This window comes from Uranotaenia lowii, chromosome 3 (genome assembly GCF_029784155.1).
Source record: "Uranotaenia lowii strain MFRU-FL chromosome 3, ASM2978415v1, whole genome shotgun sequence".
Lineage (NCBI taxonomy): Eukaryota > Metazoa > Arthropoda > Insecta > Diptera > Culicidae > Uranotaenia > Uranotaenia lowii.
Window position 1 is genome coordinate 96,433,552 of NC_073693.1, and position 25,423 is coordinate 96,458,974.

At 36.1% G+C, this 25,423-nt stretch overlaps 2 protein-coding genes across 2 annotated transcripts in view; both read right to left on the minus strand.

The window, feature by feature from the left end:
• LOC129757613 (sodium channel protein 60E-like) overlaps positions 1-25,423 on the minus strand; it is a 909,603-nt gene that overhangs the window by 234,882 nt on the left and 649,298 nt on the right. The gene's annotated exons all lie outside the window — the stretch shown is intronic.
• Positions 12,648-13,040, minus strand: LOC129757618 (chymotrypsin inhibitor-like). The gene is made up of 2 exons (XM_055754894.1): positions 12,956-13,040; positions 12,648-12,890 (listed from the first exon to the last, which is right to left on the minus strand). The coding sequence occupies exons 1-2, from the start codon at positions 13,011-13,013 to the stop codon at positions 12,712-12,714; spliced, it is 237 nt and encodes a 78-aa protein (XP_055610869.1). The 5' UTR covers positions 13,014-13,040; the 3' UTR covers positions 12,648-12,711.

Below are 25,423 nucleotides of genomic sequence, written 5' to 3' on the forward strand. Positions count from 1 at the left end.
GGCGGTACGTACTTCCATATTTGCCGCCTGTGGGCCTGACACGACAGCAGATAACGTTGTACAGAGGATTGTGCGGATTCCAACACTTGGCATGCGGTCAGCGATGGGTTCACCCGGATCATGACTGCCCTGCAGAGGAGGAGTATCCGAGTAGATCGGTTCTCAACGACAGAAGCTGCGGGGATAAGACTTGACCTTCTTCGCAGTGGAAATCGTTGGGAAAGGGTTATTCCACGTTCGGGGAATACCCACGGGTAGAGTGGCTCTCGACGCCGGGTGAGCTATTCGAGTCGGAGTAGGATGACGTCTTCGTCGGGAATCATCCGAGTCGTTGCGTTAAGTCCCGCGCGTGTGCCGTGACAGGCGCGAGTCTAGGATAAGCTGCTCTCGATCTGGTCAGGCCTCAAACCTTCAGGCGGAGAGGTTTGTGTGGTCAATCCTGAGTCTTTATGATAAGAGGTCGGGTCCCGAGTCGTAAGAGGAGGGATCAGGCACCTTACCAACAAGAGGAGGGGTAAAAGTGGTCACCTCGAGTCGTTACGAGGAGAGGTCAGATCTCAAGTCGTTAGAGGAGAGATCGAGCCTTGAATCGTGTAGAGGAGAGGTAAACCTCGAGTCGTTGCGAGGAGGGGTCGGATCTCAAGTCGTTAGAGGAGAGATCAGGCCTCAAGTCGCGAAGAGGAGAGGTTTGTGTGGGAATCTCGAGTCATTGCGAGGAGATGTCGGTTCTCAAGTCGTTAGAGGAGAGTTCAGGCGTCAAGTCGTAAGGATGAGAGGTTTTGCTGAAAGTGGTCTCGTTAATGAGTATTGCCTTGGAGCGCATTAGCGCGAATAGACCTCCCACTATTGAAGCATAGTGTACTAAACAGTTCGAGGTGGGAACCAGGTCTGCGGCCCCAGGTGGAGTTTAGGGAGTAGGGGGTATACACGGAGTATATCATGAGTCTTCCCATTGTACCCATGGACCCAGAGTAGCAAACTGGGGGGACGCGGTGGCTCGCCGTGCCTTGGAATACAATCCGTAAACCGGGATTTACCACCTGTGGTTTCCAACTAAAAAAAAAAAAAAAGTGCGGGTATACTATGACGGCCTTAAGAATAAATGCTTCCTCTGTAGACAAGAGGGGCACATGAAAGCCGAGTGTCCAAAGTTGACAGCAACACGACATCAACCAAGCGTCGACTCAAGCTCCAGTACCAGCACAACGAACGTGGATAAAAAAAACCCAGTCCTGCAACGTACCGTAGCATTGTAGCCGCAGCCCGAACGAATAACCGACCAGAGGAATCGATATTAGCTTTGAACATGACTCACATGATCAAAAAAACTGAACGAACCGATGGAAGCTCTTCGAAAAACCAGTTCAGCGAATCAAGATCCGAACCCAAACGGATTCAAGATGAGACGGCATATGAAGCGGCAACACCGGAAGAATCAGTAACGACTCGCATCGCCGAACCGAACGACGAAATGAACACCGACAATTTTCTGTTAGTTACGAAAAAACGTGGGAAGCAGTCTTCATCGGAAAGAAGCACCGGCTCGGAAGAATCTCCTCGTGGACGGTCAAAAACGAAGAAAGCGCTCACAAATACTACCAGAGCAGCGGGAACAAGATCTAGATCCAGAAAATTAAATAAAGTAATTTTTTTCGACTCGAATCACGTGCTCTAACGATAATAATGTGGTATTTGGTAAAAAAAATCAACGAAAAACTAAAATGTTGAAATGAAAAAACGACATTTGAGACATTTTCTTACTAATATTTAGAAATATTCAGCGCACTTTTTTTTGATAAGTTCGTTAGAGCAGTAATAGAATACTTTATCAGCTTTACCTATATATTTGTAAATTTGAGTTATTGTAAAGTAAGGGTTATTTTGTCATAATAAAAAAAATGTAATTCTTGAAAAACTCTCTCTAGTCTGTTGTTGTGTATGGTGTAGTACGGTCGCCACACAATGCCGACATATTCAATGACGGTCCTAACTAATCCAGTGTAGATTGAGGCAATCGTGTAGGGATTATCCAGCTCGTGACAGATTCTACTAAGCATTCCGAACATAGAATTTGCCTTTGCTACAACTTTTTCGATGTGTTTTGAAAAAGTCAACTCCGTGTCCAACTCCACTCCTAAGTCTTTCAGTGAGCTTTGCCGAGCAATGATGAAATCGTTCTCTAAGCGGTATTCATAAGTAATATTACTTATTTTCCGAGAAAATGTTATCACGTTACATTTCGAGGAATCGATCTTTAGGCCGAATCTACTGCAACACTCTGTGAACCTGTGCAAGGCGTTTTGCAGAGTCACGCGATCTTTCGGGTGACGAATAGGCAAAAACGTTCTTAAATCATCGGCATACATCAGCGCGAACACATCAGTCAGCACTTCAGGGAATTCGTTCATAACAGCGATGAAAAGAAGGGATCCCTTGTGGAACACCACTGTTGACCGAGAAAGTACTAGATCTCACGTTCTCCAGTTTGACGTATTGTGTAATTTCGATCAGGTACGAACAAATCCATTAGAGACAGGATCCGGTTATTCCATTCTTGCATAATACCGACAGTAGAGCGTTTATATTGATTACGTCAAAGGCTTTGGACATGTCAGTGTATATTGCGTCAACTTGAAAACCTTGCATCGTCCACTGGGAGGTTCTCGATACAAACTATGTTAGGTTCGTTATGGTTGAGCGTTTCTTGAGAAAACCATGTTGAACGTCCGAAGTCATCGTTTCAATCCACGGGTAAATCTTATCGTATACAATACTCTCAAAAAGTTTGGGTATTGCAGAGAGAATTGCAACACCACGATAGTTTTCTACGGGAGCCTGGAACCGTTCTTGTGTATCGGTATAACATGCGAGATTTTCCAAAACTTCGGGAATAAACCGGCTCGAATCGATGAAGTGAAGAGGAAGTGTAAGGGCTCTTCGATTCCACTCACACATTTCTTTAAAAATGAGTTTGGTATTCCATCAGGGCCACAACTTTTCGATTCGTCGAGCGTTAAAATCTTTCGTCGTATATCAGATGCCGCTATGGTGAATTCGGGTAGGATTTCTACTGGTGTTGGCGTTCTTGTTCTATTTCTGCGTTGCTCAAACAATACACGCTGGGAAAGTATTCGGCAAAGAGCTCGGATGCATCTTCCAAAGTTTCTGCTTTGTTGTTTTTGTAAGAAACATGTTTTGGTATCAAGTTAGACTTACGTTTCGAGTTGACATATTTCCAAAATCGTTTTGGTTCAGATTGTATATTTTGTTGAAGTTTGTTGAAATAGCTGCATCGTTGGGCTCTATGCAAACTATTGAATAAATTAGCCGCTGTTCGGTATGCTGTTTTATCATGCTCAGATTTACTTCTGCGGAATTTGTTATGCTTCTTTCGCTTGTCTTTAAGTAGGTGGATAGTGTCGCTGTCAAACCATTCCGGGTATTAAGAGCGAGACGATTTTACTCTGATGGTTTTACAGTGATTGAGTAATATTCCATAAACCACGGTGTAAAACGACTAAACATTGAAATCCAGGGCATTTCCTATTGAGCGATCATTTTCGCGAATGTTGTCGAAAATCCCTAGGCTATTCAAGAACTCCAACATAGATCGTATACTCGAACTAGCAGTTTCGGGAATATCTTCGTTATGTAACCGTATTCCATTCCACTTCCAAAAGAGTTTGAGAAACAGCGTCTACGTCAAAGTTTTTCATATCAATCGTTACTTTGCTTTCCTGAGCTGACAGTGCATCTGCATATTGAAGAATATTTAGACAGACGTTTATCCCCATTGCCTTGTGATGCACCTCATGCTGAATTATAGGTAAAATTTCATCAACTTGACAACTTTCCTCGTCATGTGAATATAAGATCAAGAAACCGGTTATTATGATTAGCTATTCCACAAACTTGCCGCAAATCGAAGGCGGCCATGTCGTCGATAATAATCGATTCTTCAGGCAAACGGACGTTGTTTGGCAGAAAGTGAAAATCACTAGCTTTATCTCGATACCAAGTGGTATTCTTCAAGTTGAAATCACCAATTATGATCACTTTGCTGTCGGCTGGTCCTACTTTCAAACAAAGAACCAACATTTGCAGTATGGGAAACGTGTCTTTGACAGCCTGAGGCCGGAGGTATGTAGATACAGCATATGAAAATCTCGATTTTGTCTATGACTAGTTTGACTGTGACTTCTTTTCAAGGATATCAACGATTTTGACGTTAGCGCTTATGCTTTCTTGAGGAGGTTTAAAAATAAGAAAAATTATAGGAAAATAAATATGCCAATGAAAACATGGAATGATATTCTAAGAGCAGGAGAAGGGGAACGAGATATAATGAGATTGTGTGAGGAAGATACGTGTCCCTTAACTGAACCGCCCAGCAAGGATGAGATGGAAATCATTCTAAAAAATCAATGTAATGGAAAGTCAGCAGGTAGTGATGGTATAAGAATGGAGTTAGATAATTAAATATGCAGATGAGGAAACTTTAGACGAATTAATGATATTATGGGGAAGAATATGGAAGGAGAATAGGTTTCCGAAAGAAATGTTAAAATCAGTAGGGGAGAATGAGGATACTTGATCCCTGGGGATACTTGATTCCTTAGCTATATCTCGAAACTGGAATGTCTTACGAAGATCAAATGTTCTAGAAAAATGTGCCAAAATGAGCCAAATAACAATGCTTGTAGTTTGAAAATTTTTAACAAAATAATTGTTTGAGTAATTGAACTTTGTTTGAAAAATTTCACAAAATGTAACTTGAAGATCTTTTTTCATCACTTTGAAATGTTCCTTACATGGGAAAATTATGAAAAAAATATTTGTTCCAATGTATCAATCGTTCGAGCGTAGAATGAACTTCATAATGCCATATTTTCAAAGCAATGGAAAACTCTTAACTTTTTTCAGAAAAAGTTTTCTAAAATGTTGATTATGGGTATAATTGATCCCCTAGAGTTGGGTACAATTGATCCCCCTTCCAAACGGCATATTCTTCTTCTGAATTGATCGTTATGATAGCTGATTTCGAAATTTTTAATATTTATCCAATAACTAATAACAATCCAACAGTTGTCTGAAGAAAAGACCAAAAATAATTAATTTTCTCTTAATTATAAAAAAATTGCGCCTTTAAGTATGCAATGTTATTAGCGTTGAGACAAAGTTATAGAATTTTCTTCTTATGTCTGCTATAAATTGTGAAATGAGAACAAACATGACCAAAATAGTAAATTAACATTCTATCTTAGGGTTTTATTTGATTTTTATACAAGGATAAGGGCTTCCTGAATAAAAGATCAAGACTCCTTCAATAGGGGATCAAGTCTCCCCTAACTTCAGAAAAATCGCAATTTTTTTACTCCCGCGAAAATGCTTCTAGTTCATCAACGGGTTCAAGTATCGTTCTAGTTTTTGGAGCATAGAAACTTGAAGTTACAAGCTGTCAGAAAATGTCAAAGACGGCGAGTTGCTTAATGTTTCCAAAAAGATATGGTGAAAATAAGAAAAGGGGATCAAGTATCCCCACTCTCCCCTACAGGTACCAATTCCAAAGATAAGGAATCCAAAAATAGCCAACGACTATCGCAGGATAAGCTTGTGTAATGTAGTTTATAAACCGTATGCAAAATGGCTCAAAAAAAGGTCGGGACAATTCACTCAGGAGATAGATTTTTCACAGTCAGCATTCATTGAAGGTAGAACGACAGAAGATAATATATTTTTGGCACGCAGGATTATGGAAGAATTTTGGAATAGTGGCAAAACATTGTGGATGGCGGCACTTGATATAAGTAAAAAAGAATTTTATGGCAGAATCAATGGTCAGAAGAGGCGATTAGAACGAAAGGGATTAAGCAGGGATGTCCATTATCACCGTTCCTTTTTATATTAATAAATAATGCAGAACGTTTTACGTAAGGTTGAGAATAGGGTAACAGAATTGAATTCAGTTAGGAGAGGAAACGTAGAAGTGCCTCTTATATTAGCTTTTGCAGATGACGTGCTCATTCTTGCAAATAATAGACGTCAGGTATCAAAAATTATGAAAGAAATGGAAGAGCAATTAGGGGTAGTGAGGCTAGAAATAAATGTGGATAAAAGTCGGATACTCATAAGAGAACCAGATAATAATACAGAACGGCCCAAGGTAATCGAGATTAATGGGGATACATATAACGTTAGCAGTTCAATTCGATATCTAGGAGTGAATTTAACGTCAAAATTGAATAGACCAGAAACAGTAAGATTAAGATGTCAGAATGCACTGAGGGCAGCTAAAATGATTGTAGAGTTTTGCAAAACGTACAAACCTCCAAGAGATTTGGGAAAGCTGATGTACAATTCAGTCATAGCTCCATCAATGTTATATGGAACAAAGGTTGCCACGCTCACTAAGAGAAATAGATTACAGTTAGCGAGATTCGAAAAGCAGATATTATTAGAAATTTGGAATAATTGCAGGAAAGAACCAGGAACTAAGGAACATGCTTAAGGGAAAAACCATCAATAGAAGAGTCAGGGCAGGCAGGTTAAAATATTTAGGTCATATACTTAGGAGGGAGAGTGATCATCCCCTCAAATTGGCTAAAGAACTGAAGTTCGGATATAAGAAAAGGGTAGACCCAGTTTTACATACAATAATGGGATAGAACAGGAGATGATAAGATATAATGTAGATTAGACTGCCCCAAATTTGTATGGGAAATTCAAAACCTGTGAAATGTTATGCGCTGCAGGCTAAAATTGATCCTAGACCTAGTACAAGATCTCATGCCAAATTTGGGCCAGATCGGATCACGGGAAGGGGTCGCTCAACGAGCCTGAAGTTTGTATGGGATTTTGAGACATTTTGTTCGGGAGAAACATGAAAAACCAGTTTTTCATCAATAACTTTGGTTCCCGTCGGCCGATTTCTTTCAAAAACGGGTTTTCTTAAATTAAAATTCTAAATTATGAAAAACATTTCATCCGAAGACTGCGTATCGATAAGAGTTAAGACAAAAAAGTTATTAGGCTTCCAAAATGAGCTAACTTTTTTAAAGATGGTATTCATCACTGTAAATGAGTCGGGGCGGTCGAACTTATTGACGCCTCATTAGCAGTGATGAATACCACCGTAAAAAAAGTTAGCCCATTTTGGAAGTCCAATAACTTTTTTGTCTTAACTCTTATCGATATGCAGTCTTCGGATGAAATATTTTTCATAATTTAGGCTTTAAGAAAACCCGTTTTTGAAAGAAATCGGCCGACGGGAACCAAAGTTATTGATGAAAAACTGTTTTTTCATGTTTCTCCCGAACAAAATGTCTCAAAATCCCATACAAACTTCAGGCTCGTTGAGCGACCCCTTCCCATGATCCGATCTGGCCCAAATTTGGCATGAGATCTTGTACTAGGTGTAGGATCAATTTTAGCCTGCAGCGCATAACTTTTTCAAAAGTCGGGTCATTTGGGGCACTCTAATGTAGATCCAGAAGTTTGGTTAGAGTTGGCCAAAGACAGAGGAAAATTTGCACAAAAGGTGGATCAGATCTATAAAGATAGCGATAGTGAAATTTCAGAAGGAATAGATGAAGAGGAAGAAAAAGATTAGAGAAGGAAGCTTGATCTGTTCTCTCAAAAATGCTCATGGGTATATCATAAATTAAATTTCCAAATGATTGCCACTTATCTAGAACTTATATTCTCAATCTTAGCATAATGAAGTTTTAATATTATAAAATGAAATTTTCGTTAAAAATATATTAAACAAAAAAAAATAAATAAAAAAAAATTGTGTCGTGGTCGTGGTGGATCGTGGTGTCGGGACACTTCTAACTGTGATGTATAGCAAATCTTTATTACTATGAAGTGATATGGGTGTCTAACGATTTTAAGTATTTTTTCTATTCTCAATGAACGTATCCTTTTCAAATTATTGATAATTTACTATTATTACTCATTTTTTGTAAATTTTTAATTTTGTATTTTTATGATGGTTTGTTGTTGATATATTTATTCATACTGGTTTGAATATGTGCATATTGTTTATTATTAAATATTATATTTCATTACTATATATTCCTTCATATTATTGATTTTTCATTATTTATCATCCTTAGTAAATAATTATATTATAACCATACATACATACATACATACTAGTTTGACTGTGACTTCTTCATTGCAATTTGATTCATTGATCAGAGTGCTCGTAAAACGATTGTTTACAGCGATCAGTACACCACCACCAGAAATTTTATCAGAATTTGTGGGCGATCGGTCACAGCGGTAAACTGAGAAAGTTTCGGGAAAAATCATTCGGTCGCTTATTGTTGCATCAAGATTTGTTTCGCAAAACGCGAACACGTCGTAGTCCAACTCAAGTGAAGACAGTAAAACGGTCTCTAGTCTCGTTTTACTACGGATACTATTCATGTTTTGATAATAAATCGTCAAATATTTTTGTCGTTTTGTCTCGATACCTTGATTTGTTGTTACGATTGAATTGGAGTCACGAAAGGTGTTATGGGGTTGGTGGTTATTGCTGGAGTTATAGGTTTCGGCTCCCACACTAACCCCGGTTTGTTACTACGATCAAAAGTGAACTCTCGAAATCGAATACCGACAGGCCACGTTTCAGTGGAAAGAGCCTTGTTTTTCAATGCTAGTGGTGCCTCAACATTATCAATTCTTACTGATTAACTATGATTTTGTAGGATTTTTGTTGAATTAAAATGTTTTATGAAAACTATATATCAAATACGAACAAAGTTTCTTTTTCTTGTTTTACAATATACGTCTTTGTCAGAAAAGTGGTTCTGTGTATGCGGGAGGAAAATGATGTTTTCAATGTTTTGGCAAGCAGTACACGCTTGATCTCATTATTTCATGCTGATTTTATGAATATTTTATTTTATATTCTGCAATTTAAATGTGTTTCTTGGTAGAAATCGTCAAGTAAGTTTTAGTATCTTTAATTAAGCGCAAAAATGGAGTTTTAGGATGTATTATATAAAAATTGGAAATTGAAATTTGTTCCAGCCTTATTCAATATAGTTTAAGTGGAATCGTCTAGCTCCAGAACGATCCTACATTTTTTCCAATTTGATTTTCATGCTTATTATTTGCGTTAACATTCACTCAATAGTATGCAATTTTTGTTGTCATCCTGAACGTATCCTGGCTCGCATACGCACTGAGGAACACATATAGCAAAGCAAATCGTCGTTGGTTCTGGAACTTTACACGATCGTTCGCAAGCCGTACCGCAATCATTCCAGTGTGAGTTCGGTCCACAAGATTCTAGAGGTAGCAAGTAAAATTAGTAAAATTTCACCTCCGAAAAACAGCTTTTAAAGAATGTTACCAGCAGATCCGGTGTAGCAGAGTGTAAGAAGCACAGCAAAAACTGAGAAGAACTTCATGTTTGTTTAGGATAGCTACTGTTGATTGTTAACGAGCACTTCTTTTTATACTCAGTTTTCAAGCGTTTCCTATCGGTGAGACAAATGCAAAATTCACCTGAGACTAATTCTAATCCCTAGAAAAAGAAAAAAAAAATCCCGATACTAACTAGCTTGAAATTCGAATAATCAACGGTAGTTTTAGTGTCCATACAGCGAATGACGGCCATTTTCCTAACCAGCCCCGGGCGAAGGACCCGTCCATGGGGAGGGGGTTTCGACATTCAAATTAATCCAAAAATAATAACAATACAAAAATGAAAATGATTTGTAACACCATTACCTTACTTATGATTATCTCACATTCTCAAATAGTGGATAATAGATTTGACTGATTAAATGAATCAAAATTTTCAAAACAAATCAGAATGAATGTTTCAAATCAATGCTACTTCCGGAAATTCATTGATAAATTAGTAAAAACTATGTTCCTTATTATGAACTAGAAATTTGCCTGAAAATAAGTTCTAAGCTGTCTAAAGGGTGATATGGTCAAAATTTGGTCAATATCAACTTGACGTATTTCTTTCAATTTTGCATTAAAAAAACCTGAACACCCCTCATTTTGAAGGTGTGTGTGTAGCATGTGGCTCCTATTTTGATTTTGGAATTCACTCTTCAGTTGACAAAATGCCGTCCAAAGAAGAAGAGCAGCGTATCAAAGTTTTGCTGGTAAATGTTACAAATGTAATTAAAGTGTTTGGGAAACGTTTGTCGACAGCCAGGAAGTTTGGATCGGGAGGAAATCGAAAACCGGAAGTCGCTGAGACGACTAAGAGAGTTGCCGGTAGTTTCAAGCAAAATCCTAACGTCTCTCTCCGAGATGCCACAAATAAGCTGCGTGTATCGCCTACAATCGTGCATCGAGCCAAAAAACGAGCCGGACTATCGACTTACCAGAAGGTAGTGACTCCAAATCGCGATGATAAACAAAATACGACGGCCAAAGCGCGATCCCGGAGGCTGGACTCGACGATGCTGTTGAAGTTTGACTGCGTGGTAATGGACGACGAAACCTACGTCAAAGCCGACTACAAGCAGCTTCCGGGACAGGAGTTTGATACGGCAAAAGGGAGGGGAAAGGTAGCAGATATTTTCAAGCACATGAAACTGTCAAAGTTCGCGAAGAAATATCTGGTTTGGCAAGCCATCTGTACCTGTGGCTTGGAAAGCAGCATTTTCATAGCTTCCGGGACTGTCAACCAAGAAATTGACGTGAAAAAGTGTTTGAATAAACGTCTGCTGCCTTTCCTGAAGAAACACGGTTGTTTCGTACTGTTTTGGCCGGATTTGGCATCTTGCCATTACGGTCAAAAGGCCGTGGAGTGGTACGCCGCCAACAAGGTGCAGGTGGTTCCCAAGGACAAGAACCTTGCCAACATGCCAGAGCTCCGCCCAATTGAGAAATACTGGGCAATTGTCAAGCGGAACCTAAAGAAGACCAAAAAAAACTGCTAAGGACGAGTAGCAGTTCAAGGCAAACTGGCAAGATGGCTGTACAAAATCTGATGGCAGGGGTTAAGCGTAAGGCCCGGCAATTCGGATTTGGAAAAGCGGAAGCCTAACTGAATATTTTTCCTGAATTTAATACTAATTAAACCTTAAAAAGAAATTTAATTTGATTTTTTTTAAATAAAAGGTTTCACCAATTAACACGCGTTTCCCCTAGACCAAATTTTGACCGTATCACGATTCAAATACTCAAAATTTTTCGAATTATACCCAAATGCTTGGAACCGATGCCGTCAACTTTGATTTATTACCGTGGTTTGAAAAATAAATCGGTCACACGAACAGAAATCCATGACTATAGTCAAACATTTGCAGTCGCTTGAAGCTTGACTGGTAGTCAAATAAAGGGTGTACACGATGAAATTGCCACACTAAGAAATTGCTCTAACTTTTTAACCGTTGGGTAGAATATAATGAAAATTTGGGTAAATTTAGTTCATAGTGCATTGTTTACATCCTGCAAGTTTTAAAGTCCTGTGATCAAAACTCGCGGAAATGGAGTCGAAAGAACAGCTCGTGCATGATAAAATCTTGCGCATTCATCTCGCGAACAAGGATCTCTCGCATCGTTCCATCGCTAAAACGTTGGAAATCGCGAATTCCACGGGGCCGCGAGTGAAAAAGCGGTTCGAGGAACGATTGACCACCGATCGGAAGCCCAGAAGTGAAGGAAAAAGTATTCCGTACAACACAAAAAATCACAACCGCGTAGTTGGGGCCTTCAACCGAAACCCGAACGCCTCTCTCGGGATGTGGCTAAGAAGCTGCACCTAAGCCCTAAATTTTGTCCAGAAGCCCAAAACTAAGGCTAGGTTTCGAGCGTTCAAGACACAAAAGGCCGCTAATCGCGACGAGAAGCAGAACAAGTGCGCCAAATCCCGTGCCAGGAAGTTGTACATCAACCTGCTGGCGAAAGTTGAATGCTGCATCAAGGACGACGAAACATCTGTGAAGGCCGACTTCAAACAGATCCTCGGCAACCTGTTTTTCACGGCCAAGGATAAGTTCAGCGTTCCGGAGCATGTCCGCACTCAGAAGATGACCAAATTTGCGAATAAATTCCTGGTTGGGTAAGCCATCTGCACGTGCGAGAAGCGGAGTGCACCTTTCGTGACCCAGGACGCGATGAACAGATAGGTGTACATGAAAGAGTGTCTCCAGAAGCGGCTGCTTCCTCTCCTGAAGGCCCTCAACGTCCCAACAATCTTCTGGCCGGATTTGGCATCATGACACTACTTCAAGGATGTGCTGAAGTGGTATGGGCACAATAAGGTCAATTTCATGCCGTAATGTTAAACCCTCCCAGCACTCCGGAGCTCCGCCCCATTGAGAAGTACTGGGCGATTATGAAGCAGCACCTTCTTAAACGACCTAAGGTAGTGAAGGCAGTCGAGGAACTAAAGAAAGAATGGGTTAACATGCAAAAAACGGTAGATACACCGGTTGTGCAGATTCTTATGGCCGGGGTTAAGGCCAAGGTGCGGGCATTTGCCTATAGACTGCAAATAAAATACAAGTAAAATGGTAAAATAAAGTTTAATAGTTATTTTTCAATCCCTGAAAATTTGATGGCAATCGGATAAAAACTCGAATTTTGCAACTCAATTTTGTGTGTGGCAATTTCATCGTGGACACCCTTTAATACCGTGTAATGGAACAGTTTATTCAATATAGTTAAAGTGAAATCGTCTAGCTTCAGAACGATACTTTATTTTTAACAATTTGATTTTCATACTTATTATTCGCGTTGACATTCGCTCAATAGTATGCAATTTTTGTTGTCATCCTGAACGTATCCTGACTCGCATACGCACTGAGGAACACAGTCTGCATTGCAATATGTTGGTTCTGGATCTTTACACGATGGTTCGCAAGACGATCCGCAATCATTCCAGTGTGAGTTCGGTCCGCAAGAATCTAGACGTAGGAAGTAAAATTAGTAAAAATTTCACCTCGGAAAAACAGCTATTAAAGTATGTTACCAGCCGATCCGATGTAGCAGAGTGTAAGAAACAGGGCAAAAACTGAGAAGAACTTCATGTTTGTTGAGGATACCTACGGTTAATTGTTGACGGACGAGCACTTCTTTTTATACTTAGTTTTCGGGCGTTTCCTATCGGTGAGACAAATGCAAAATTCACCTGAAACTAACTAGCTTGACATTCGAATAATCAACGGTAGTTGTAGAATTCGTGCAGCGAATGAAGGCCATTTCCCTAACCATCCCTTACTCTGGATTACCCGGATCCCACCTTAATTGAAATCTGAAAAAAGCCATGTCAGTCAGATTTGTAAGGTATCTATTTTAGATAAGTGACAGGTTTTCAATCCACATACAGATAAGTTGAATCTCCTGAAAAAGTCACCTTGCTTCCGTTGAATTCCATCAGAGCTTCCGACATTTTATGAAGATGCACAACAATTTACGGTATTTTTTATTTGTGTCATGAGCTTAGTTTTTTTTATCCTTCCAAATCCTTCTGCGTCAATCAATCAAGACTGAGATATTAAAAAAATATCAATAGAAGTATTAAAGGGATAATCACCACCCTTAACTTCTGAATGTCCCGTTTTTTCTTGCTTAGAAGTGTATCAAATTACTGAAATAAGTTGCTTAACCATTTTTGGCGTCTGAAGATAAGTAAAAAGAAGCAAACAGGAGATTATTTGAGAATAGACTTGTCATTAAGTTAACAGATACATGAAAAATATTACTATTCTTTCAAATTGAAAATTTGATGAGGAAAGAATAAAGTTGATTTCATGCCTGCCTTTCCTCAGTGCTCGCCAGAAAGTTGACCCAATAAATTGGGTAGTTTGCTTTCTGATGTATCGTAAACCGGGGTAACTTTGATCAACATGAAATTTTTCCACATAATCATCAATAACCAAGCCTGAAGTAAAAATATATCAAAACTTTTTCTACGTTTGAAAACCTATAAATTGAGTTTCAAATTGGGAAAAATTTGGTTTGTTTTTGAAAAATTCAAATGTAAATAAAAATGTTATTTTAAAAATCTTGAAAAATCTATATTTTCTAAAGCTCGTACTCAGAATCAAAACGACCCGAAAACGACTTTGCCAGGGCACCAAAATTAAGTTCAACTGACTTTCTTCATTTTGGGGTGTTGTCAATACACCAAAGTCAAAGTTCAAAGTTCGAACTGACCACCCCAAAAATTTGCCTTTTTTCCCGGGGCTTTGTAACCAAAAAATCAATTGTAGGGGAGAGTGGCGTAACGTTGGCTATGGAGAAACGTGAGCCATTTCGAATATCTCAGATGTGTGTTGAGATAAAAATCTCAATCTAACTGTCATCGTCGTCGCTTTGTGTAAGCATATTTTTCTATGACCTATTCCAAGCGCCTTTCAACTGGAGAACCGATTTTCATTTTTCAAAAATAATTTGCCCAGCATTTGAAAGTTTATTTCATGAGCCTCATTTTCTATCAAAAAATTTCAGTTACCTTTTTTTCGGAATTGAGTATGTTGACGTTGAAATTTAAAAAAATAGTACGGAAATAAGCTGATTTTAAGAATTATTCTTTATTTGAAGCATAACTTTGTCAAAAAACTAGCTATATAAAAAATATTATTGCTAAATGATTGTAAAACAACCATCTTTTAAACATGATATTTGATTAAACATAGTCCCATCATCTTCAAGCTCTAGAATCGGTAATAAACCCAAGTAACATTTTTAATCCCTTAAGGTTTTATACGAAAATTGTACGGTTTTTTTAACGATTTTGAAGAAGTGTTAATAGCTGAGAAGCGTACTTTTAGAAGATCATTATATAAATTTTCTTCAGGATAGCTACAGAACCATTACACAACCATCTCGTAAGACTTAAAATACTCCGGTTTGGAAGACAGCTATATAGCTCTTACAAAACCTTTTTATACAACCTTGATTCGTTCACTTGGAAACGTCAAGGCAATTTGGTCGAATAAAAAGCCTATTCAGGAATAACATGACAGAGCGTTCAGCAGCGTGGTCACACAAACAGATTTATCTGTAATGAATATTTTTAGATAACAGATTTTTCAAACTTTTTTTACACCGATTTATAGCCACTGACAGTTCTCCACAATTTGCTATTTCAGATTATGCTCGTATGCAATTAGGTTTTTGACTGTTAATTGCTTTCAAATTTAGGAATCTACTTAAACTTCTCACAGGCGCACAGGCGAAGATTCTAAATTTTACATAAAGAAACAAGTAAATTGAGTTAGCCTGTAAAAACCGAACTATCTTAATTCCAATGATTAGAGTCAGCTGTTTGTTATAGAACAAAAACCGTCTAACCACTGTAAATACGAAAGCAATTGTGAAATATCATTAGTTTATCAAAAATTAAGGAGAAAATAGTTTTATGCTACTCGGAAAATATTAACTAAAACTTGCAAGATGAAGTACAACGATAAAACATAAGTAGATGATTTAGTAATCATAGAAGGAAATAAAAAAAAATTGTAAATTACTTTTGATGCAAAATTCATGTTTCTATGCGTATATCAATTATTTCTAACCTTTTAAGGCATCACGAATCAAAATGTGTAGGAGACATTTCAATACAGATTTTTTAACCTCTGAAGATTTTTGTCTGATGAAAATCATATTTGTATGTGGCAACGCTGGTGGTCACAGCAAATCAAAATGTCAACAATATTATCAATTTGTTTTCTTGTTTTCATTCGCTGCAAAATTGAAAACGTAAATTCTCGTCGATTCTCGTTTAATTGCTGTGATATAATTATTTTTAACTTCCGTAGATATGATGGACATGACGATGAATGGAGTCCTGTCTAACCTGAGCAGCGTAATTTGGCGATTATGTTCCGGTCAAATCACAACCAATATCTGGATGTTCACTGTATGCCGTCACGGAATGCCCGATTGATCAATAATTCGTTTAAAAGTGATGATAGTTCGTGTGTTTTGTACTGACAAAAGTGGTAAATAAATGAATAAACTTCGAAATGATGTTTTTTTTAAGAATTACTGGATTTGTAGATGATTTGTATAGGACGAGCAGGTTTTGGGGAATACGCCATTTTCCTATAAATAATTTAATTTAGTATCCTCAACAAATAGAACAAAATTAAACAATATTTTCCATAAAATGCTTAAAATATCGCTATTCTCAGATCATATTGTATAAAATACTAGCCAAAGAGAATTGAACAAGAAAATTTACACAAAACGGATTGACTGAAAAGTATAAATTTATGTTTCAACACATTTATTTTGCAATATTAAAAGGGGGAGCGTTTTATTTGCCTGTTTAACGAAAAATTATTCGATAAATTTTGAAGCGCAAGACTTTTTCCAGTACTATGCTATTAATAATAAAGTTTTGCCAGATACATCGATCAAATATTTAAGTTTGTTGATTTTTTTGCCGAGTAGAACCATGTTCTGTTCGTTTGTCAATCAATCAAAAATTTTTTTCTTGATCGATTCAATTTTAACACTAAACGTACCGGAGGCGGTCAAATGACGGTTTTTCAACTTTAAACGATAATTACGCCTTATATAATTGTTTTTTTCTCAAATTTAACGACAGGACTATTTTTCTCTCATTTTACTGGTTGTGCTAAACGTAAAAACTTATGCTACACAAATAACACACGACGTATTACAGGACACGACACTTAACGTTTTTACTAACGGAAAAAGGAATTGAATTTACCTTTTTTGTCGACCGGTTTCGGGCTCGATGTTGCCCATCTACAGGACGATGTCCGACTGACTAGATGAAGGAAAAACACTAATACATGTTCATACTATCCAATACCACCCACCATTGACAAATAGTATCCGTAAGATTCTCTCTAAACATGGTCTGAAAGTGGCTTACAAAAGTTCAAACACTTTGAAAGATCGACTGGTTTCTCTAAAAGACAAAGTGCTACCGGAAGAGAGATCTGGTATTTATGAGATTCCATGTCAAAACTGCCCGGTCGTCTATATTGGGCAAACCAGACGGAAATTCAGAACCAGAATCAAAGAGCAAAAAACGCAGTAAATAACAGCAGAAGCAACGAATCAAGTGTAGCTGCCCACGCGTCAGAACTTAATCATCAAATAGATTGGGAAAAGGTTTAGTTCAAAAAATGTGTACGCAAAGCGTCGCATTTAAACGCATGGGAATCCATGTATATCACCACATCGGAAAAGCCACTTATGAACGAGGATGACGCTCCAATCATATCACCGCTTTTCAACCAGCTCAAACCAAACCCTTCGACGAATACTATTGAATAGTATGAACATGTAGGTATAAGTGTTTTTCCTTCATCTAGTCAGTCGGCCATCGTCCTGTAGATGGGCAACATCGAGCCCGAAACCGGTCGACAAAAAAGGTAAATTTATTCCTTTTTCCGTTAGTAAAAACGTTAAGTGTCGTGTCCTGTAATACGTCGTGTGTTATTTGTGTAGGACTATTTTTGTTATTGAAATGCAAGTATTTTTGCGTTTTAAATTTTTTTAAGTGTTACGGTATTCATACCGCGAACGGTCAAATGACGGCAAACACCGTTTTCGCTAAAACTCTCTTGTTTCTCAACCGATTTCTACCAAATTTATAGTTTTGAAAAGCTTATAACTCGACTCAAATATGTTTTTCAGACAATTTTCAGCTACAATCAATAACTTAAAAGTTATTTACAGTACAAGAAAATTTTTATGAAAAAACATGCTTCAGGAAAAAGGTTGTAAATCAGTTATTAAGTGCTTAAGTTTTAAGTTAGAATCTATATGTTGCACAAATGGAACATTAAAAAAAAAAATCTGAGATCATGGTCACAAAAAATGTAAAAAAGTTGTGTAAAACACGTACTTTTCAATCGATCTACCGCCAAAGCTGTTCCTATCAAATTTGCCAACGAATCATAACGGAAACATGACGTCTTCAGCGCCACCTGTCTCGACGTTTGCCTATCCGTTTCCCAACCCGTACGTCACACCGTTTGCTGCCCCATGCTGCCATCGCGCTCCAACGGCTCCCACGGCGTTTGATTACCCGGTAATGTATGGGTAATATAATTTTCTGCCCCAACGACGCGTGCCAATGTAGGTACTAGATCTTCGATCGAAATTCTAGCTTATTGCCAAAATGTGAACCGTATGAGAAGCGCGGTAAAAATGAAGGAAATAAGCTTGGAACTTTTAGGCTCCTCTTTTCAAATTGTTCTCTTTACTGAAACTAGCTGGGACGCTAGCGTTAACAGTGAAGAAGTTTTCGGTTCGAGGTTTAATGTGTTCCGCAGCGATAGAAATTTAGCATTGTCCAAAAAAAAGTCAGGTGGCGGCGTTCTTGTAGCTTTGGATTCTATTTTTCCCTCAGAAGAAATTACAACGCAAACATATACTGAATTTGATTCTATCTTTGTAAAAACATTATTGGCAAAAGAAATGCACATTTTTGCTTCCGTGTACTTTCCACCTGAATATGCCACTTCACATTATTTTGAATTATTCTTCCAAATTCTTGAAAATACATTAGCTGAACAACCGGAAGCAAAAGTACATATTTATGGCGATTTCAATCAACGCAACGCTGACTTTATTTTGGATGATGACAATGAAGCAATTCTACTTCCAGTCGTAGGCGAAAACGAAACGTTACAACTAATCTTCGGCAAAGCTTCTATTTTAGGCTTAAACCAAGTAAATCATGTTAAAAATAGTAACAATAATTATCTTGATCTACTTTTTACTAACTGTACAGAAGACTTTTGCGTAAACGAATCGGCTGATCCACTATGGAAAAACGAAGCATTTCACAAAGCGATAGAATACTCGCTCTTTATCCATAACTGTGCCAAACCTCGCGACTGGGAATACGAGGAAATGCCAGACTATCAGAATTCAAACTTCGAACTATTGAAAATAGAACTAATTAATATAGAGTGGTCAAGTGTATTGAAGAATGAAGGAAATGTTGATACAACAGTAGAAACCTTTTATAACATAATGATTAATCTAATAAACAGTTATGTTCCTTCAAAATTTAAAAGACGGTCCTACAGCTCTAAACACCCTGTCTGATATAACAAGGATTTGAAAAACTTACAAAATAGGAAGCAAAAAGCTCATAAAGTCTACAGAAGTGATAGAAGTGTTACAAATCATCAAAATTATATAAATTTATGCAACCAGCTTAATTCATGTATAAAAAGTTCTTTTGAAAAATACAATCAGAAAATTGAAAAAGAAATTAAACAAAACCCAAAAGCGTTCTTTGGCTATACTAAAAAGCAGATGAAAAATTCAAACTTTCCTACTCTATTGACACTTGACGGAAGCATTGGAAATAATCCACTGGAAATTTCTAACTTATTTGCAACATTTTTTCAAGAAGTGTACACTTCTTTCACTGAGGCTGACCGAGATAGGGAATACTTTTCAGTCATTCCAGATTTAGCGTGTGACATTCAGTTCAATGAAATTGATTACAATAATGTTTCCGAAGGACTTAGAAAACTTGATGCTTCCAAAGGAGCAGGGCCTGATGGACTTCCCCCATGTTTCCTTAAAAACTTGGTGGCCGAATTGACAGAGCCTCTTCTGATTCTTTTTAATATGTAATTAAATTATAGAAAAGTACCCAAATTTTGGAAAAAGTCTTTTTTAATTGCGATTTTCAAGTCCGGAAAAAAATCAGATGTACGAAATTATAGAAGAATAGCTATTTTGTCTTGCATCCCAAAACTTTTTGAATCAATAATAAATGAAAAAATTTATCAACAAATAAAAAATATTATAACGAGTAAACAACATGGTTTCTTCAAAGGACGCTCTACAGCATCAAATCTTCTCGAATTCGTTACATACGTTATCGATTCTATGAGCAAAGGCTTTCATGTTGAGGCTATTTATACCGACTTTAGCAAAGCCTTTGATCGCATTGACATACCCCTTTAATCTTCAAATTAAAAAAAAATTGGCTTTCATCCAAATCTTCTCTCCTGGTTACAATCATATTTAACTGATCGAACGCAAATCGTTCGTTTCCAAAACGAATTATCCAAATCTGTAGCTGTGACCTCTGGTGTGCCTCAGGGGTCTCATTTAGGACCTCTCCTTTTCATACTGTTCGTTAACAACATTTCTTTTATTCTAAAACGGATTGAATACCTAATATACGCCGACGATATTAAACTATTTCTGAAAATAAAAACAACCGAAGATGTTGAAACATTTCAAAACGAAATCAATGTTTTCTTTGAATGGTGCAACAAAAGTTTACTTCAATTGAATGTTAAAAAATGCAACTCTATATCATTTAGCAGAAAGCAAAGTTACCCCATCATTGAAACAAAATTAGGCAATCAACCAGTACAAAAATGCAAAATTGTAAGGGATCTCGGCGTCATACTGGATTCAAAACTCACGTTTGTAGAACATCAGAACAATATCATCAATAAAGCAAATTGCATGCTAGGATTTGTAAAACGTTTCAGCAAACACTTTCAAGACCCATACACCATAAAATCACTTTATATATCCTATGTTCGTTCGATACTGGAGTATTGTAGCATCATATGGAATCCTTATTCAAATATTCACGAGCAACGTCTCGAATCAGTTCAAAAACAGTTTTTGTTATATGCGCTACGTAAAATCAATTGGACCACTTTTCCTCTGCCATCGTATGAATCTCGTTGTAAGCTTATTGATATAGAACCTCTCAGTAAACGCAGAGAATTTTCCCAAATTGCATTTGTAAATGATGTTGTTACACAAAGAATTACTTTCAAAACTAAATTTTTACGCACCCTCCCGTCCATTAAGAAATAAACATTTGTTCTACATTAAACTTTACGACAAAGACTATGCAAAACAGCAACCTATTAATCAAATGATGTACAAATACAATTTACAAAGTGAAATTATAGACGTAGCGATGAAAAAAACACAATTAAAAAAGGCATTCAAAAACAACTTCATAGAACAACAAAATAGCTTATATTAGTTTTAAGTAGTTTTAAGTATTGTAGTCTACATAGTTTGATTGACTTAATAAATAAAATAAATAAAGATGCTTCAATGAGGTTTATATAACTGAACGTGGTTTTATAACGAAGTTTTGAGGCGGTCTTCCAGATTTTTATAAAACTTCAATTGTTACTTGGGTTAGGTAATGGACACTAGAGTGCCTAAATCAGCCGACTTATGAGAAGCTAAAATAGATTCCAGGCATAGCACAAAGTCCAGGGCTAAATTTGGGGGATCGGACCACGGAAATAGATGGTGCAATGAGCCTTCAATTTGTATGGAATTATGAAAATTTATTTTTTGAAAACATGAACACCCAGTTTTGCACCAGTTTCTGAAGTCCCTATCGGGAGATTTGTTTTAATTATAGTCATTCAAAAAGCTTCCGTTATGATAAATAGTTTATCCCATGGTCCCGTTTCGATAAGGGTTACGGTAAAAAAAAATTGAGTTTCAAAATAAGCTTCTGATTGGTCAATTACAAAAAATACATGAAAGATCGTTAATCGACGCTTATATACCTGTTCTGAAGCTTAATAACTGTTTTATGATAACTCTTATCGAAATGCGTTCTTCAAATGAAATAGTGTTCAAAACACTGAAATTGAAAGAAAAATCGGTTAAAAAGGATCAAAATTATAAGTGAAAAACTGTTTAAAAGGTTTCTTTGTTCATCCCGAACAAATTCCGCTCAATTCTATACAAACTTAAAGTTTGTTGCGCGACCCCCTTTTCGTAGTATAATCTGGTCATTATTTTGCATGGAACCCTGCCTGTGTTATTACCTTCATATTTTAATTATGTTATTCAGTTGAAAGTCTCTTCCTGGGATTTAATATAAATACGGGATTCGATTTCGATTTTCTAGCAACATTCTTTGAGGAGGAAATTTCAATAAAGGACACTTTTTTAAAATAATTTTTTGAGAAATTTATTTTCCTTTGAAGCATTTTGAATTTGTACGAAAGAAAATGATTATCTATAAAATTTAAAATGTTCAAAGATTTTTTTAATCTTATTGCATATGACACATTCCACCGTAACGTGAAATCGCTTTTCCGGACTTTTCTGCACTGTTATCATTCTAGAAGTCAACAAATTTACTTAAAAATGAAAAAAGAAATGCAGCAAACGGTCCCAAATTGAATTTCCTTCAAAATGAATATAACTTGGTCATTTTTAAATTTAAGTTGTTTTTGTTGTGATTGATTACTTTTGTGACGTGAATTCACGCTAGAATTAACCATTTCGGACTTTAGTACATACATTTTTGATTTCCTGTTCTCTCAGTGGAAATAGAATATTGGTGTCTTCGAATGAGTTGTAAAAAAACAATTACCCACAATTTGATATACAAAGCTTCTCGATTGAACAACAACGAACGAAGTTATGCTTATTTGAAGTTGTGACGTGAATTCACTCAGTTCAAACAGAACAGGGTAGTTGACTGAATTCACGTCAACAAATATAAAGTTATACTGTGGTTATATTGAACCATTCTTTGGAGCCTTGAAATTTTATGTACACTTTCCAAAACGATATTTTGTTGTTCCGACTTTTACAATCATAAATTTTCAGTATCTGCTCCTAACTTTTCCTTATTTTGATTGGCACTTGAATAGCAACATATTGAGGGATCATATGTTAAAATTACTACTGTCTTCGTTTAAAGATTCACCAAAAAAAAAATTATTTTTTTTTCAATCTTTTTGTATTTTTATTTGAAAATAATGAACTTATTAAAAAAAAATCAACTAAATTATGCTCGATTTGTAAAAATCCGACCATCTGGAGGGTCAAAACAGCTTTCAGAGCACATTTTTCATATAAAATTTAACAAAAAATCAAATTTTGTAACGTGAATTCACTCATTCGCGCTGTTGTAACTCAGCTAGATTCTAACCGATTTCTATAAATTTTATAGTTTTTGAATCATCTTTTCATTTTCAAAGAAAATTTTTTTTTTTATTTCAAAAAATGTCATAGTTTTCTCGTAAAATTAAAAACTTCCCTTTTTTGTGACGTGGATCTCATTTGCGACTGTTTTTGTTCGCTTTTCAAACCAACTACATTGGATATAAACAAATTCTTTTTATTACAAAATGAAGCCGTGTTTTTTGGCTTCTGAACATACTGAAAATACTTCCAAAATAAAATCATCCATAGATTAATATTAATGATTTTGTAAAAGTTGTCAAAAACACCACTTTTTCCAACAAAAAAACTGATTTTCAAAATCATCTAAAACATGTGTAAAAAAACTTTTTTCTCTTTTTTCCGTTGGTTTTGTGTGATTTGAATTATCAAAATTATAGACAATTTTTAGATTTTCTGATACGCGAACGGATAAAAATCACTTTGGGGCGGTACAAGCGCGTGGAATGTGTCATATGGATTATCATCACCCATTACATGTGACAAATTTCGATTTTGCTGGTTTGTTGCAGACTCCAAGAAGTTTTCCTGTTGCTTTTCAATCATTATTGAAATATGTGTATAAAAATTCTAAATACACATGAGCAGACAACTGTTTTCTATACATTGGAATAATTTTTATGTTGAAATTTCCTGCAATTTTCAATTCAATTTCAATTCGTACAGGTTATCTAAATGCGCCGATTGATGTTGTTAGAAAAAAATTACTTTCCTTGGCAATATTTATTATCGTGAAATTTAATTGAAATCGCAAGAAACTAATTTTTTTTAAGGACAATTCTACGATTTTTTTTATCATTTATAGAATAAAGCAAAAGTTGGGGTTGCCGTATTTTGAATTCAGTTCAGCCATTTAAATACTTTATAAAATCTGTTGTGAGAATTTCTAATCTCTTTAGAGATGTTGATTAGATACTAGATTCAAAGTATAAATGATAAAAATCTTAAATTTATTCCGTTTTTCCTGTTTTTGGATAGTGACATTTTTCAAACATAAATGGACCTACAAAAACATAAAAACCTTAAATTTGTTGTACTTTTGATGTTCAACTAAATTAGAAACCCAAGTTTTTGTTTCGAGCTTCAGTACGTATAATTTTTAAAGGTCAACATCATATGTATAAAAATGGAGGCTTTTTCTTTGTAACAACATCACGTATGAATGGTCGGTCGGAATGAAGTGAAATTTGGTATCCGAGGGTTTTTTGGGTCAGAGATGGTTTGTATAATAGTTTCAAGGATTTCACTTTTTATGGATGGTGGTCCCAATACAAATTCAACTTTATTTGTTACGATTTCCATAAGAATCTATTCGCGAGCACGGTGCAGTTAAGGATGTGTAGATGAAATTAAACATTTACTACGATTTATACTTTAGAAGGTAAAACGAAGTTTACCGGGTAAGCTAGTATTTTATACATTATAAATGGTCTAACATTCCTGATGTTCAAAGCGTATCACCCTCAAAATGCATTGATTAGATTTATTTTCTAGAACGGCTGCAGGCGCATTTAACTCGAGAGGCACATCAGGGATAACTTTCTCCTACTGTTAGTAATTTAAACATCATGATATGTTATTTTAAAATCAAATCGTTATTCTCGCAAATGGTTCAATGGTTCAAGTAAGTTCTTTTGAACTTTTGAACATCGATTTTCTTAGAACTTTTGTAAAATGCTCATGCCCATCAAGTCATGAATATGGATAAGTATTTCTTTTGGAATAGGCTTATGGCTTTTATTAAAAGCTTCTTTAAATTCAATTGAAGCCCTAGTTTCTTTAAGCTTCATGTCTATTTTCAGTCTTTCAAAAATATATTTTTGACATATAGATATAACTTTGAAATTCACAAAAGATAAAAAAATATATCATGTTTTAACTTATAATCATTTATTTTACAGTTCCTTGAAAATAAAGTTAAGATAAAATTAATTTTAACAATCATATTCATTTCAAATACACGCTATAACTTCAATATATTTTGGAAAACTTGTACTTTGTCCAACATTAGAAACACATTGAAAAAAGTGTTCCTTATTATGGACATAGGATTTTTTTAGTTTTTACTTGAAAAAAACATGGTTATATCAGTCTAATTACAAAAATCATTGTGATTAACAATCCGGTTAAAATTTTCAAAAAAAATCGGTTTTAAAATTCAGCTTACATCTTATATTTCTGAAACAGTGTATTTTAGGAAACATGCTAAGAATCCCGTTCAATTTGGACATACTTTGAAACAAACTTATTTTTTACTTAAAATCTTAGCAGTTAGAAAACTGAATTGTATGTGTATGATTAAAGTTCAGATGATCCATTACATTATCAATTGTTTTGTAGTTATGATAAATCGAAAATAACGTCATAAACTGTCAAAATCAAACGGTATGTTAACATTAGGCACACATGCCAAATCAGGAACACTTAATCTAGTAATATTCAGCCTTTGTTAGGTGTACCAAATATTCTGCATACCAAAAATTTAAGTGATTGTAGGCCAGCCAAATAT